At 59.1% G+C, this 12250-nt stretch overlaps 1 protein-coding gene across 1 annotated transcript; it reads right to left on the minus strand.

Moving 5' to 3' along the window:
* Window positions 1-198: 198 nt before the first annotated feature.
* Window positions 199-5881, minus strand: MAB21L4 (mab-21 like 4). The gene is made up of 7 exons (XM_041416183.1): window positions 5833-5881; window positions 5311-5460; window positions 3852-4346; window positions 2556-2778; window positions 1643-1796; window positions 476-832; window positions 199-291 (listed from the first exon to the last, which is right to left on the minus strand). Exons 1-7 carry the CDS (start codon window positions 5879-5881, stop codon window positions 199-201), a joined length of 1521 nt encoding a protein of 506 aa, XP_041272117.1.
* Window positions 5882-12250: the final 6369 nt, after the last annotated feature.

Consider the following 12250-nt stretch of genomic DNA (forward strand, 5'->3'; position numbering starts at 1 on the left):
CTCCAGATTCTGTACCACGCAGCACCCAGGTGCACCAGGGGCTGTGTATGCCCCCAGCTGCAGCAGGTGTGCTCTGTCCCCCATACCACCTTTCCTCAATAAAATGACACAGCAGCACGCTGCTCCCTGGCCCTGTAGCTCTCCTTGCACCCCCCCAGAGTTTTGAGACACCCCGATGGGGCAGCAGCAGGGTCCCACTCAGCTCTGCTGAGGGATTTCTTGGCGGATCCTGGAGAGGAGCTGGGACGCTGCAGCGCGGCGTGCACTGTCCTGGATCCGGTACACCTGAAACTAAAGGTGGGTGGGGGGTGAGGGGACAGGGCTTCCCGCTCTGCCTGAGCTCCATGCCCAGCACTGCCAGCCTCCCACACCTCCACAGCATGCCAGAGGCCTCGGTGCGGCCGACTGCAGCTCATCCCAAGCTTCCTAGCCCAGGTGGCTTGTGGTGCTGCCCCAGCTGAAGGGCTGGGGTTACCTGGCTGAGCAGCACGTCAAAGTAGGCTGTGTCCCAGCAGGACCCATCCTTGGTGGGGAGCTGCAGCAGGGCTCGGGTCTCTGTGTCTGCCTGGCAGCTGCCACTGAACCCGTGGAGGCCAAAATGGAAGCGGAGGAAGCGTTGGGGGTCCCAGGCAAAGCTCTCCACTTTATGGTAGAGGGAGGCAAGGTCTGGGGCAGCTCCTTGGAAGAGGTTTTCCTCTGGGTTCAGGAAGTGGGGCAGGTGCTGGATGGCCAGGCAGCGGAGAAGGATCACCAAGAGCCTGTAGACAGAGCCTTCCAGGTCCTGCCAATCCTCCGGGGAGGGGAAGAGCTCTGTGCTCCACAGCAACACCATCTGTGAGGAGGGAGAGAAGAGCACAGGATTGGACAAGGCCTGATGCCAGGAAGGCTGTGCCTTCACACCCTGCAGCCCCACTTGGGCTGAATCCATGCGGGCTGGAGCAGTTGATACTTTTCTGAAGGCCAGATACATGTATCTGCCCTTTTTCTTAAAAAAAAAAACCCCTCCCACAACCACCACCTCCAAAACATCAAATAATACAGCACAAAACAAAGTACACAGGATTTGTGTTCCTAGGAGGTGGAGCCACTCTGTAGGCAGAAAACATCCTTGCATTCTTCTTGACCCTTGGCTTGGAGAGCCATCAAAATGCAGGGCACACCTGGATTGTGCCACCAGGTGCTGTCCCCAGCATGGCCATCTGGCATGGCTCCAGAGTGTTGAAAACAGGCTGGGTGGGGAGAGGAGGTTTTTTGTCAGCAGAAATGCCACCCTCAGCCCTGTACAGGCACGTCCCAGCACAGCAGGGCATGGGGCAGCCTTGCAGTGTGGCACAGGGATGCCATCCTGCAGGCACAGGCAGCCTGGGCCAGGGGATGATGCCCTGCAGAGCACCAGCTCTGAGCACACAAAGTGTCTCCAGCTGTGGAGACACTTTGTTTGTGATTGCTGGTTCAGTCCAAGGAAGAAGGATCAAAGCTCTCTAATCACGGCTAGCAGCAGCACACATCCTTCCCAGACACAGCCAGGGGCTGCTACACCCCAGAGCCTTGCAGACCCTATTGTGTGGGTTCTTGTGCAGGGGAGCAGCCTTGGCTCTGCTTGCCCAGAGAGCCACGGTCCCAGCCAGCAGAACCACCCTACCTTGAGGTGTTGGAAAGTGAGAGTGCCTCTCCCACCCTGCCCTCCCCAGTCCTGGTCACGGAGCTGGTCGAGCAGGCGAAGGCTGTCCAGACGGGATCCCTTCAGGGTGTCCACTCCTCGGAGCAGCTTCAGGATGGGAAGGTGACTGGAGGATCTGGAGGAAGACATTGGGGTCTGCTGGGAGGGGAGAAGAAGACTGCATGCTCCAAGGATGGGGAGAGTATGCCTGCAGTGATTTTTGGCATGCAGGAGGATCCCTCCACGGCACACAAGTGGTCCCAGACAATGCAGCACCTTGGATCTGCAAGATCCTCCTGGATCCACCTCCTGTGCTTGCCTCTGGCAAAGGAGAACTTCAGAGGTGTGGAGTGAGATGGGAACACTGCAGAGCAGCTCCTGCCTTCCCAGGAGGACCAAGAATGGGATGAAGTGTGGTTGTTCTCCCCATGTGTAGTGGGGAGGGGAGGCTGGGTTGGTCCCCACCGAGAGGCTGGGCATCCAGTTGGAGCACCTTGTTCCCAAAATAGATAGGGACTGGTCCAGCTGGCTGCTCAGCCCCTCCATGGGGCAGGCAAGATACATCAGTCCAGCCCTGTTTTGTCCTGCAGCCCACCTTGGCAGGCAGCTCAGCCTGCTGTTGCCAGGTGCCAGGCTTGTCTCTGAAGCCCAAGCAGGGCTCTGAGAGCTGCCACCCTCTGCACAGTCAGTTGCATTCCCTCTCTTTCCCTGAGCTGTCTGAAACTTGGCTGAGGTTTTTTTCTCCAACACAGGGAAGAGGGTTTGGGCATCATGAGGGGGTGACCTCAACCCCTGCTGACATGTCCCCTCCCTGTCCCAACCTCTTTTTGCCCACACCCAGCAGTGCTGCCAGCCAGGGGGCATGCCTGGCTGTGCAGGCAGCCGAGCCTCTCACCTCCAGCAGCGGGGAGAGGCAGGGACAAAGTGAGCCTCCTCCGTGGCCCTGCTGAGGCTGCCTTCGGGGAAGCCCCTGCCGCCCTGCCGCCTCTGGAGCTGCAGCGGCTCCTGCTGCCTCCTCACCACAGGAACGATGTCAAAGCGAATGGTCTTCCAGCTGCCGCGGATCAGCAGGGAGAGCTCCATGGCATCTTCCCGCAGATTTTCAGCACTGATGTCACCTGGATGCAGAGGGTTTGGCAGCAGTGAGCAGGTTAGCACAGCCGGTCCCGCAGGCTGAACCAGGTCTGTGCTGCAGCACCCGTGGCCATGTCCCACCCCACTCGACCCAGCCCTTCCCAGTGCTGCAGTCTGGGGCAGTTCCCCCGGTAAAATCCCTCTCCCAGCCATGCTGGGGTGGTTTTACAGGAAGAAGAGTCGCAGGGGTCAAGGTCAGGCACAGCAGGAAGTCTCAAGCAATCAAACTGAGCTGTGCTTCTGGGTGGCTGAACAGTGCCAAGAAAAGCAATACAGTCCAAGAAAAATGGATCAGGAAAGGTTCATTGCTTTCTGGGGGTGGAGGAAGATGAAGGTCACTGGCTTGGCCACGGAGGAAGGAGGGGATGCTGGACTTGCTGGGACAGGGTTAAGAGACTTTCAGACCCAGTGGTCCTCTCACATCACCCTGTCACTCTGGCTGAGCTTTTCTTCAAGAGCACATAGAGAGATGGAAATGCATTAAGAGGGTTATGGAACACCTATGGGAAATTCCCAGGATCCCCTCCCACCATGTCTTTTCCAAGGACACTGCTGCCAGCTGTGTGCTCACAGGGTCAGGCCCATGCCCCACGGTCCTGGTCCAGCTCTGATGCCCACCCAGCTCACTCTCCAAACAGCCTCCTCCAGAGAGCAGGGGCCACTTGGAGGCTGAGAGGCAGAGGGGAGAATGTGGTGAGGGTAAGCCAAGCACACCAAGTCCTTGAGCAAACCCTACCTGGGGACTAACAACAGGGCTGGGTGGACACTGCATCCACCAAGAAGGGCGCCATCAGTCCCAGGTGAAGATGCCTGAGGATGACTCTGATGCCCTGGGATGGCAGGAAGCAGTTTGCATCTCCCCTTCCTTAGCTGGGGGTAAAGCCCATCCCAGCACACAGCAAGGTGCTCGCTAACCTGCCCCTGCAGCTTTTGGGTGGGCCACATGCCCAGGAACATAGGTCCCAGCATGTTTGCACAGGGATCACTGCCAAGCTGGGAAGCTGGGCAGGCACTGGAGGCATCTCCTGGCTGGGAAGCACCCTGCCAGTGTACGCACCTGGCTGAAGCAGGAAGAGGCGTTGGCAGTGCACGATGGCTGAAACAAGGAGCTCTTTCAGGTGCTGGAGGATTTTGCCTGGAAGCAGGCACCCCGCACCACCTCCGTGCTCCATCACATCCACAGCACCAGTCCAGTCCTCCAAATCAGTCTCTGGAGAGCGCAATTCCAGGCAGCAGGTGTTCAGCTCTGAAGGATGCCTGCCCGGGCTGTCCCTGCTCCGGCATGCCAGCACACGCAGGGTATCGCCGTCAACGCGCAGGGGCACCTCGAGAGTGACAGCGTCCTCAGAGGCACAGAGAGCGAACTCGAAGGCTTCCAGGTTCCTGGCGTAGTCCACGAGGAAGCGGGGATCCCTGGCATGGACACTCTCCAGCAGGGTGAGCAGGATGTCCTCGGCCCGCTGGAAATGCTCCATGCGCTGCCTCTCGCGGGACACGATCACCCCGAGGTAGCTGTGCCAGAGGGAGGTGTTGGCTTCCATGGCAGCTCTGCTGCTGCCTTACGCTGCTGCGAGCGGCTGCAAAGGTGCGTGGGCAGGGAGGGCAGGGCCGGCTGCCGGCGGGGGCGGGCGGAGGGAAACAGAGCCGGGCGGTGACAGGCACCGAGTGCTGGGTGACTCCCAGGGAGAGGTACAGGACAAACCCAGGGCGGGGGCTTGAGTCACACCGTGGCCCCTCTTCCGCCACTCCAGAAGGTGACAGCGAGTGCTCAGCTGCTGGGTCACGCCAGGCAACGCTGTGCTCTCCCACAGCGCCCTTGGCACAGGGACTAGGTGCGGGCAGCACCCTCTGCCAGGCAGTGCCAGTGAAGAACCCAATGTCCTCCCGGCCCGGCCCGACTCAGCCCTTTCCGCCGGGCTGCTCCCACCCTGGGCGGCACACACAGGAGCCGGGCAGGCTCCTGCTGGGGCAGGGCAGTGGAAGGGCTGCAGGACCCTGAGCCGGCCTTGCCGGTGCCCAGAGCAGCCCTGCAGGCCCTGCGCAGCTCTGTCAACACCGGGCTCGGGCTCCATCAGGCTCCAGCTCTCCAGGTGCGGCAGCCCCTGCTCCCCTCTCTAGCAGCGAGCCCGCCGCGCTGCACACACCGCCCCGCCCGTGTTCCCTGCTGGGGTGCGGCAGGACCGACCCGGCAGGACGCACGAAGCGGGGTTTGGACCCCAGAGGGGCCGTGGGAGCGGCGGGGCCGGTGCGGGCGGTCCCTCAGCCCCGCCGCTGCCGTGCCCGGCCCCGCTCCGCGCTCTGCGGCTCGCTGCATCCCGAGCTGCCTGCGCTCGTACCCTCAGACCTGCCCTCGCTTGCCCCCATCTCCCACAAATCCCAGAATGGGGATTCCCAGGCACGTTGTCTTTCTGAGTGCCGGCACCTTCCAAAGGTACGTTCCCGAGCTCCGCAGGCCGGGAGCCGCAGCTCAGGGGTTATGGCTGGAAGCTGGGCTCTGGCAGCGGGACTGCGTGTTCAGCCGTCCCAGGCTTTCCTGCAAACCCATTCTGCCTTGGTCAGAGCAGGGAAGGGACTGGGGTAGGTCCGTGGCAGCAGGCCCCGAGACGGGACCACTCGTGAGGAAGGGAGGGAGAGCGCCCTGGGGCTGTGGCTGCTCCTCCCATCTCCTGCGGTCACGCTTAACCTTTTAAACAGCCCAGATGAGGTTTCTGGATCTCCGCAGGGATTATTTCTAGTGCCTCCTTCAGTTCCCGGTGAAGCCCTCACATTCATCCACCCTTCTGCCAGCTGACTGAAGGAGTTCTGCCTCCCAAGGGTCAGAGCTTCCACCTGCACAGCATCCTTGGGCACCTGCAGTCCCAGTCATTAAGCCTGCACGGGGCTTCTCAATACCAGGAGGCTGCGGGTGCTCTGAGCTGAGGGGAATCTCAGCCAGATTTTAAACCCCCACAGCGGGTGATGGGCTCTGCATTTCCTTGCCTGAGCCCTGCACTTCAGGTTTCAGCCCATCTGAGCACGGGATGCTCAGTCCCCCACACCGATGGCTTCTCTGCCAGGGCTGAGGGGGCAGGTCTTGCCCTCCTCCATCATGTGGGAAAGACAAGCTGGCTGGCATCCCAGAGAGGGACCAAAAGCAGCAGACCCCCATCAGTGTGGCTTGGACTTATCCTGAAGAATGCTGAACCCAAGCCAGACAAGATAGATTACTGCTTCATGCCATGGTGTGGGAAAAAGAGGGCAGAGAGATGCAGGCCACCACTTTTCTGGGGGTGGTGGGGCATGGCTCACTGCTGGCAGGGTTGCTGTGTGCCCATGGAACATCATTCTGTCATGGAGGGAGTCTCTGCCTCAGCAGCAGCCAGGACATTCCTTCTGTCAGTGCCTGGCAGGAATGATGGAGGAGGCTGTGGGCCTCATGCCGAAGCTGAACTGAGAGCCAGGAGTGGTTCTATAGAAAGGTAAGGCTGGGCAGGGCAGGGAAACATGGCTGTCCCCCCAGATGTCTTGGTGCTAGTGGGGTAACCCTGCCCTCTTGTCACAGTGTGACCCTGGCTCCTGCAGCCAGAGCTCTGGCACCAGGAAGAGCCAGTGTGATGTGATCCCCGCAGCTAATCTCTGCACTTTTCAGACCTCTGGGTGCCACAATCAAGAAGTTGGTGCTGCAAATGCTGTCTTCCTGCAGGCTGGGACCTCCCCTTTTCCCCTTTTCTCCTTTTCCCCCTTTTCCTTTTCCTCTTTCCTCCTCTGCCTTTCCCTTCCTTCTTTCTTCCTCTTTCCCTCCTTCCTGTTCTTCACCCTGTTTTTCTCCTTTCCTATTCCCCTTTCCCCTTCCTCTATCACTTCCTCTCCCCTTCTCATTCTGTCCTCTCCCCCATAGGCAAGGGGCCCTGGAGGAACATTTTCCTGGCTGCTGCCAGGCACAGGCAGCACAGTGAGTGACCCTGCTGCAGGCACCATGTGAGGAGTGATGCTGGGCAGTGGCACATCTGGTGACAAAGCTGGGCAGCCAGAAGAGGTGGCAGCAGCTGGAGGTGCTGCCAGGTGCTGAGCAGAGCTCTGAGCAGCACGGTGCAGATCAGGTGGTGGGCACAGGAGCTCCGTGCCACGCGGTGAGTGGCTGAGCCCTGGCTGGGGCCACGCTGCCTGGGATGAGCCATAGGGCAGGGACACTGCATGGGCATTTGGGGCAGCACCTGGACACTCAGCCCCACAATCAGCCCAAGCTGAGCACAGGTCCACTGGCCCAAAAACAACAGGAAAATATTCCTAGTGGGAAGGTCAGTTAGGCTGTGAAGACATGGCTGGAGTGCAGAGTGTCTGGGCAAGTCACCAGGGGCTGGTGGCAAGTGCCCTGGTACTGGCAGAGAGTCTGGCCTGAATGAGCTAATCACTGTTTCCATCTCGGCATTTTACAGTTCCAAGAATTTTTGATCTGTTAGAAACAGGAGAGAGAAAACAACCCCAAGCTAAAGGGCAAGTACAAGCAAGAGAGAGGAAAAAACCTGGGGGCAAGGGAGCACCTGGCACAGCAGAGGAGGGCGAGGAGCTGCAGTGAGCCCCCCGTGCCCCTCACCCAGCTTGCCTCTCTGCAGGGCTGTGCAGCGGGACTGCTGCACGCCAGACCCTGCAAGAGGCCATCACCACCCAGCAGAAAGATTTTGGGGTGCTGGGCTGGTGGGGTGAGGAGCTGGCAGGCACAGGGGCGCTGGGATGAGGGAGGCAGGTTATGCTCTGCCCCAGCACCAACACTTCTGCACCCCACAGGCCCCCAGAGTGGCACGGCCCCCAACAAAATGGCTGGGATGGGGAGGGGGGACAAAGGCAGGGAAGGTAGAGAGGAAGAGAGAGTAATTTAACATGACAGGCTGTTTATTTTGGCAAAAAGGGTCTCTTTTCAACAGATTTCAAAGCTCGGCCCCGAGGCTTGGGGGGGACCACACAGAGGGGTGGGAGATGAGGGGTGCGAGATGGGGGGGACCCAGACTGAGAGGGGGGGAGAAGAATCCCCTGTCTGTTCCTGCCTGGGGCACGGGCAGGTTTTCAAGGCCAGGGTGTGCTTGCAGGCTGCAGCGGGGTGTCCCCGAGGTGCCCACGCTCCCACGCGCGCACGCTGGCTGCATGCACGCACACACATTCGCACGCTCCCCCTGCCCCTGCTCCTTCCTCCAGGCCAGGGCTCAGCTGGAGTCTTGGCTTCCCCCAGTGACATTTCAAAATAGGCTGTTTAGTAAAATTAAAAAAAAAAAAAAGCCCAAAAAGCCAACAACCGTGGTGGGGGGGGCAATTGCTAGGAAAGAAATAATTATTATAATCACATTAAGAGCTTTGGCTGTAAAACTCTTGTGAGGGCGCAGGGAAGGAGCTGGGGCTGCTCTCTGCGGGGAGTGCAGGGGGTGGTTTTCCTGCCTTGTGCGCTTTTATTTTCCAGTCCTGATCCAACAACACCTCCCCTCCTCCCCTTTTCCTCCCCTTTATCCTGGGAAATGAAAACAATTTATTTAATGATGGATCATCCCTTTCTCTGGTCACTGACCTTCTGGGTGAATTTCTGCTGAGCTCGGTGGAAAACTCGAGGCTGGGTTGTGGATCCCATCTGTGGATGGGGGAGGGGGGCTGCTCACCCTTATCCTTCCCAAAATCCACAGCAACAATCCTGGGGAGCAGGACAGGGCTGGCAGAGAGGGTTCCCACCAGGAAGCCCAGCAGCAGACTTTGCTGCAGGCACTATCCCTGCAGACCAGGGGCTCTGGGGGCAGATATGGGGGCCCCAGAAAAAAACAGGGGGTTTTGGTATTTATTTGCTCTGCTCTGAGGCTGGGGTGGGCTGGGGTGCAGTGCCGAGGTGGGAGTGGGCAGTGGAGAAGTGATCTCCACCCTGCCAACAGCCCCTGCTGCCAGTGGGGTTTTCTGGCTCAGGGTGTTTGTGGGAAGTATTCTGGAAGCTGCTCAGGGATGGGGCGTGTGGGGCAGCGTGGGGCTCCCAGCAGAGCCAGCCCTGCGTTCCCGTGCAGGGCTTTGGCCTCGGGCCGTCCCTGCTTGGCTGGGCTCTGTTCCCTGGGGAGGGAGGGGGACAGGCAGGATCACAGGGGGTGGCGGGCTGTGTGTGTGCTGTCAGCACCCAGCACTGCCCGGGGCCCCAGGCAGGAGTGCTGCCCTGCATCCCTGCTGCTCTGCTCAACCCCCAGCTGACCTGCAGAGAGGGATGGAGCAAGGCAGCATCCAGCCCCCTCCCCTCTGGCCCTTCATCTGCCGTGGCCCGCTGCTCAAAGCATGGTTCTTGTAAAAATGCGTAAATATTTATACAAGAATAATTTAAAAAACATGGTCTGTCAAATAATCAAAGCAGCAGAACATCCGAGGAGCTTTCAGCTGGATTGGGAAAGCCGATGTTACTTCCCGATGCTCCGCTGCAATGCTGGAGGTGCCCGTGGCCAGCCCCAGCCCTGCGTGATGCCACACTTGCCAATGTGGCTTCACAACAGGCTTGAAGTCTTCATTAAAGCTGGTGGTGGCTTGGCTTTCACTGCCATTAACCCAGCTGCCTGCTGCAGGAGCCTCAGCCAGGGAGAGACTTCACCAGGCTCTGGTTTCAGCCTCATGTCCTGGTTTTGGCACTGTTCCCTACACTGGGACTGCCCCAGGAGCTGAGGATATCCTTGGGTGAAGTGCTGTGTCCCTGTGCTCCCTGAGGCCAGGGGCTGGTGTGGGGAGTGGCAGGGTGGCAGCTGAGCTGGCAGGGTGACCCCTGGTGCTTCCAGGTTGCTGGGGCACTCCCTGATAGCCTCCCCATCCTTCCAGAGCCAGCAGCACCCCCAGCATTTCAAAACCTTGGCTTTGCAGTGGTGGGGCAAGAGCCTCGGGCCAGGGCTTGCCCTAGGGAAGAGGATTTGTGTCCATCTCAGGGGTTGCACATCCCCGTTTGTGCTGGTGTCAGCGGTGGCTGGCAGAGCCACAGCTCCTCTTCTGTCCCCCAGGGAACAGTCCTGAGCTTCCCAGGGGAGCAGCACCTGGAACAACCCCCCAGGCCCATGTCCTTCTGCTCATTTGGGACTCCCCTAGGAGCAGGGAGGGGACACAACTGCAAGGCAGCAGCATCCCTGCCAGCACAGCTCAGGTGACAGGTGGCCACCAGACGCCTGGGGCTCAGCAGGGTCCCAGGGTGGCAGGAGGAGGTGGCAGGATGGGAGAGGGGAAGAGGTCCCCCCTGTTCCTGGCCCTGTGGGGTGGAGCAGGCGTTGCTGGGGGTTTGGGGGAGTGGGAGCTGGGTGTTGCAGTAACCTCCATCCTCCTGGCTGCCCTCCAGCCCCTTCCCACCACCCACATCCATGCGCGTGATCTGCTTTGCTGCATTCTTTGAGCCTGGGCCAGACAACGAGTTCAAACCCTTTCATTAAACCCCAGCTCCCCTCAAACACCCACACACTTCCCTGGTCTACCTGGCTGCCTCTCCCACCCTGGGGAAGGAGCTTCCAGGACTAGTTCTCCCCCCACAGGAGGTGATGCTTGTGCCACACACGTGTTTGGCATCCGCAAGGAATGCTCTCTGGGCTTGGCCCAATTAGCTGGAAGGGAGGGGAGAGCCAAATCCAAACCATGTGCTGACCTGCAGTCCCCTCTGCCTGAATGATCCGTGCTGAATGCGCTCTGGATCATTAACAGCTCCCCAGGCCCCTTCCACATGTCCCGTCCCCCCAGCAGGAGCTCTGACAGGGCTGGGGGTGGGTAGGGCTTCGTGCTCCTTCCCTGTGGCTTTCTAGGGCTGCCTTTTTTGGGAGGTACTGGGCTCCACTGTGGGGCTGTGAGTGCTGGGCAGGAGGAGCCAGGGGGTGACTCCCTGTGGATTTGGGGCAGCCCTGAAACTGGGATGCCAGGCAGAGACAGGCTTGGGGTCAGCAGAAGCATCCCTGCCTCCACCTCTCCCTCCTGGAGGTGGTTCTTCATCGGGAAGCATCTCCAGCTGAAGCTGGGGTGAGAGTCCAGAATCCCCCTGGGACCTGCAGGGTCCCCTGCACAGCCTCACCAGAGCCACCCCCTGGGATGGGTGGGGCAGGTCCTGGCCCCGTTTTGGTGGCCATCAAAGAGCTGGACACCATAAAGGCGGTGGCAGCAAGGGGCATCTGTTGCTGGAGATGGAGTGGGTGGTGGAGGACAGAGCTTGGCCAGATGCTGTGCAGAAAGGGCTGCTTTCCCCCACACTCCCCCCAGCATTCCCAGCACAGAGCCCAGCTTTGCACTGGCTCCAGCTCCAGGCCCAGAGGAAATGTCTGCAGCTGGGGCCCGCAGCTGTTCTCCCTGCTCCATTTACTGCTTCCAATTTAACGTCCCGGGGAGCTGGGCTGGACAACAGGGGGGAATGTGGTGATGCTTTCCTGTGCAAAGCCTGCCTGGAAGAAAATCCTCCCCTCACGCTTGGGATGGCCGCCCTTCCCCTCCCTCGAGGTAACACCTACCAGGAGAAGCCCAGGATGGCCCTGTGGGGTTGGTTCTGGAGGAGGGGCAGGTCTGCCACAACACCCGTGTTCCTTGGGAGCTGAGCTTGTGGCAGGCATGGCAGAGCCAGCAGATGGGATTTGGGAGCGCAGGGCTCGCTCTGGTGGGTGCAAGGTGGTAGATGGTGGCAGCCAGAAGGTGGCCTGCAGTCAAGAGAAGGGTCTGTGGCATGGCAGAGCCACAGACTGGCAGTGGCAGAGGATGGCAGTGCCCCTGCTGCATCCCACCTCAGCCAGGGCTGGGGCTGGGCTGTGCAGCCTAATGCCTTCCAGAAAATCAGCAATGAATGGCCAGGGAGGGTAATTCATATCAAACCCATAAAACCTTTATTAGCGTCCTAGGGGAGAAATCCGGATGTGGCTGCTTATTTATTTTGGATTTCTCTCTCTCTCTCTCCCTCTCTCTCTTTTTTTTTTTTCTCCTTTTCTTTTAACATTTTCTTCCAAGAGATTTTTAAAGTGATAGGATCCGCTCTCTGGGATCGGCAGTAGGGATCAGACAGGGTTGCCTGCCGGGGGTACTTGTGGTCCTGGACCACTGGTGCATGCACTGGCATCCCAGGAGTCAGGCTGATCTTGGGGTCCAGCTTTGGGCCCCATCATGAGTTGATAATTATTCAGAACCATTGGTGCTTTTAGTGGGGCTTCCCTGGGAGTAGCCCTCGCCTTTCCTGGGAGCTCAGCCTCTCCCAGTCAAACCATTTCCCGATAATAAATGTGGGGTGGGTGTGTTTGTTTTGCTTTGCTTTTTTTTTTTCCTCCAGTAAAGACAAAGAAGCCTTTGAGCCTGGACTGTAACCTAAAACACGGCATTCCTGAAAAGAATTTCCTGATAATATTTTTAGCACCTGAAAAAAAAAAAAATAAAAGAAAAAAAAAGCGGGGGGGGGGGAAGGGAGGGAGAAAGAGGAGGGGAAAAAAAAAGCCAAAAAAACAGGAAAAAGAAGGAAATGACCCAGTTTTTTTT

The sequence above is a fragment of the Onychostruthus taczanowskii genome, unplaced genomic scaffold, assembly GCF_017590055.1.
Source record: "Onychostruthus taczanowskii isolate IOZ18803 unplaced genomic scaffold, ASM1759005v1 scaffold51, whole genome shotgun sequence".
Lineage (NCBI taxonomy): Eukaryota > Metazoa > Chordata > Aves > Passeriformes > Passeridae > Onychostruthus > Onychostruthus taczanowskii.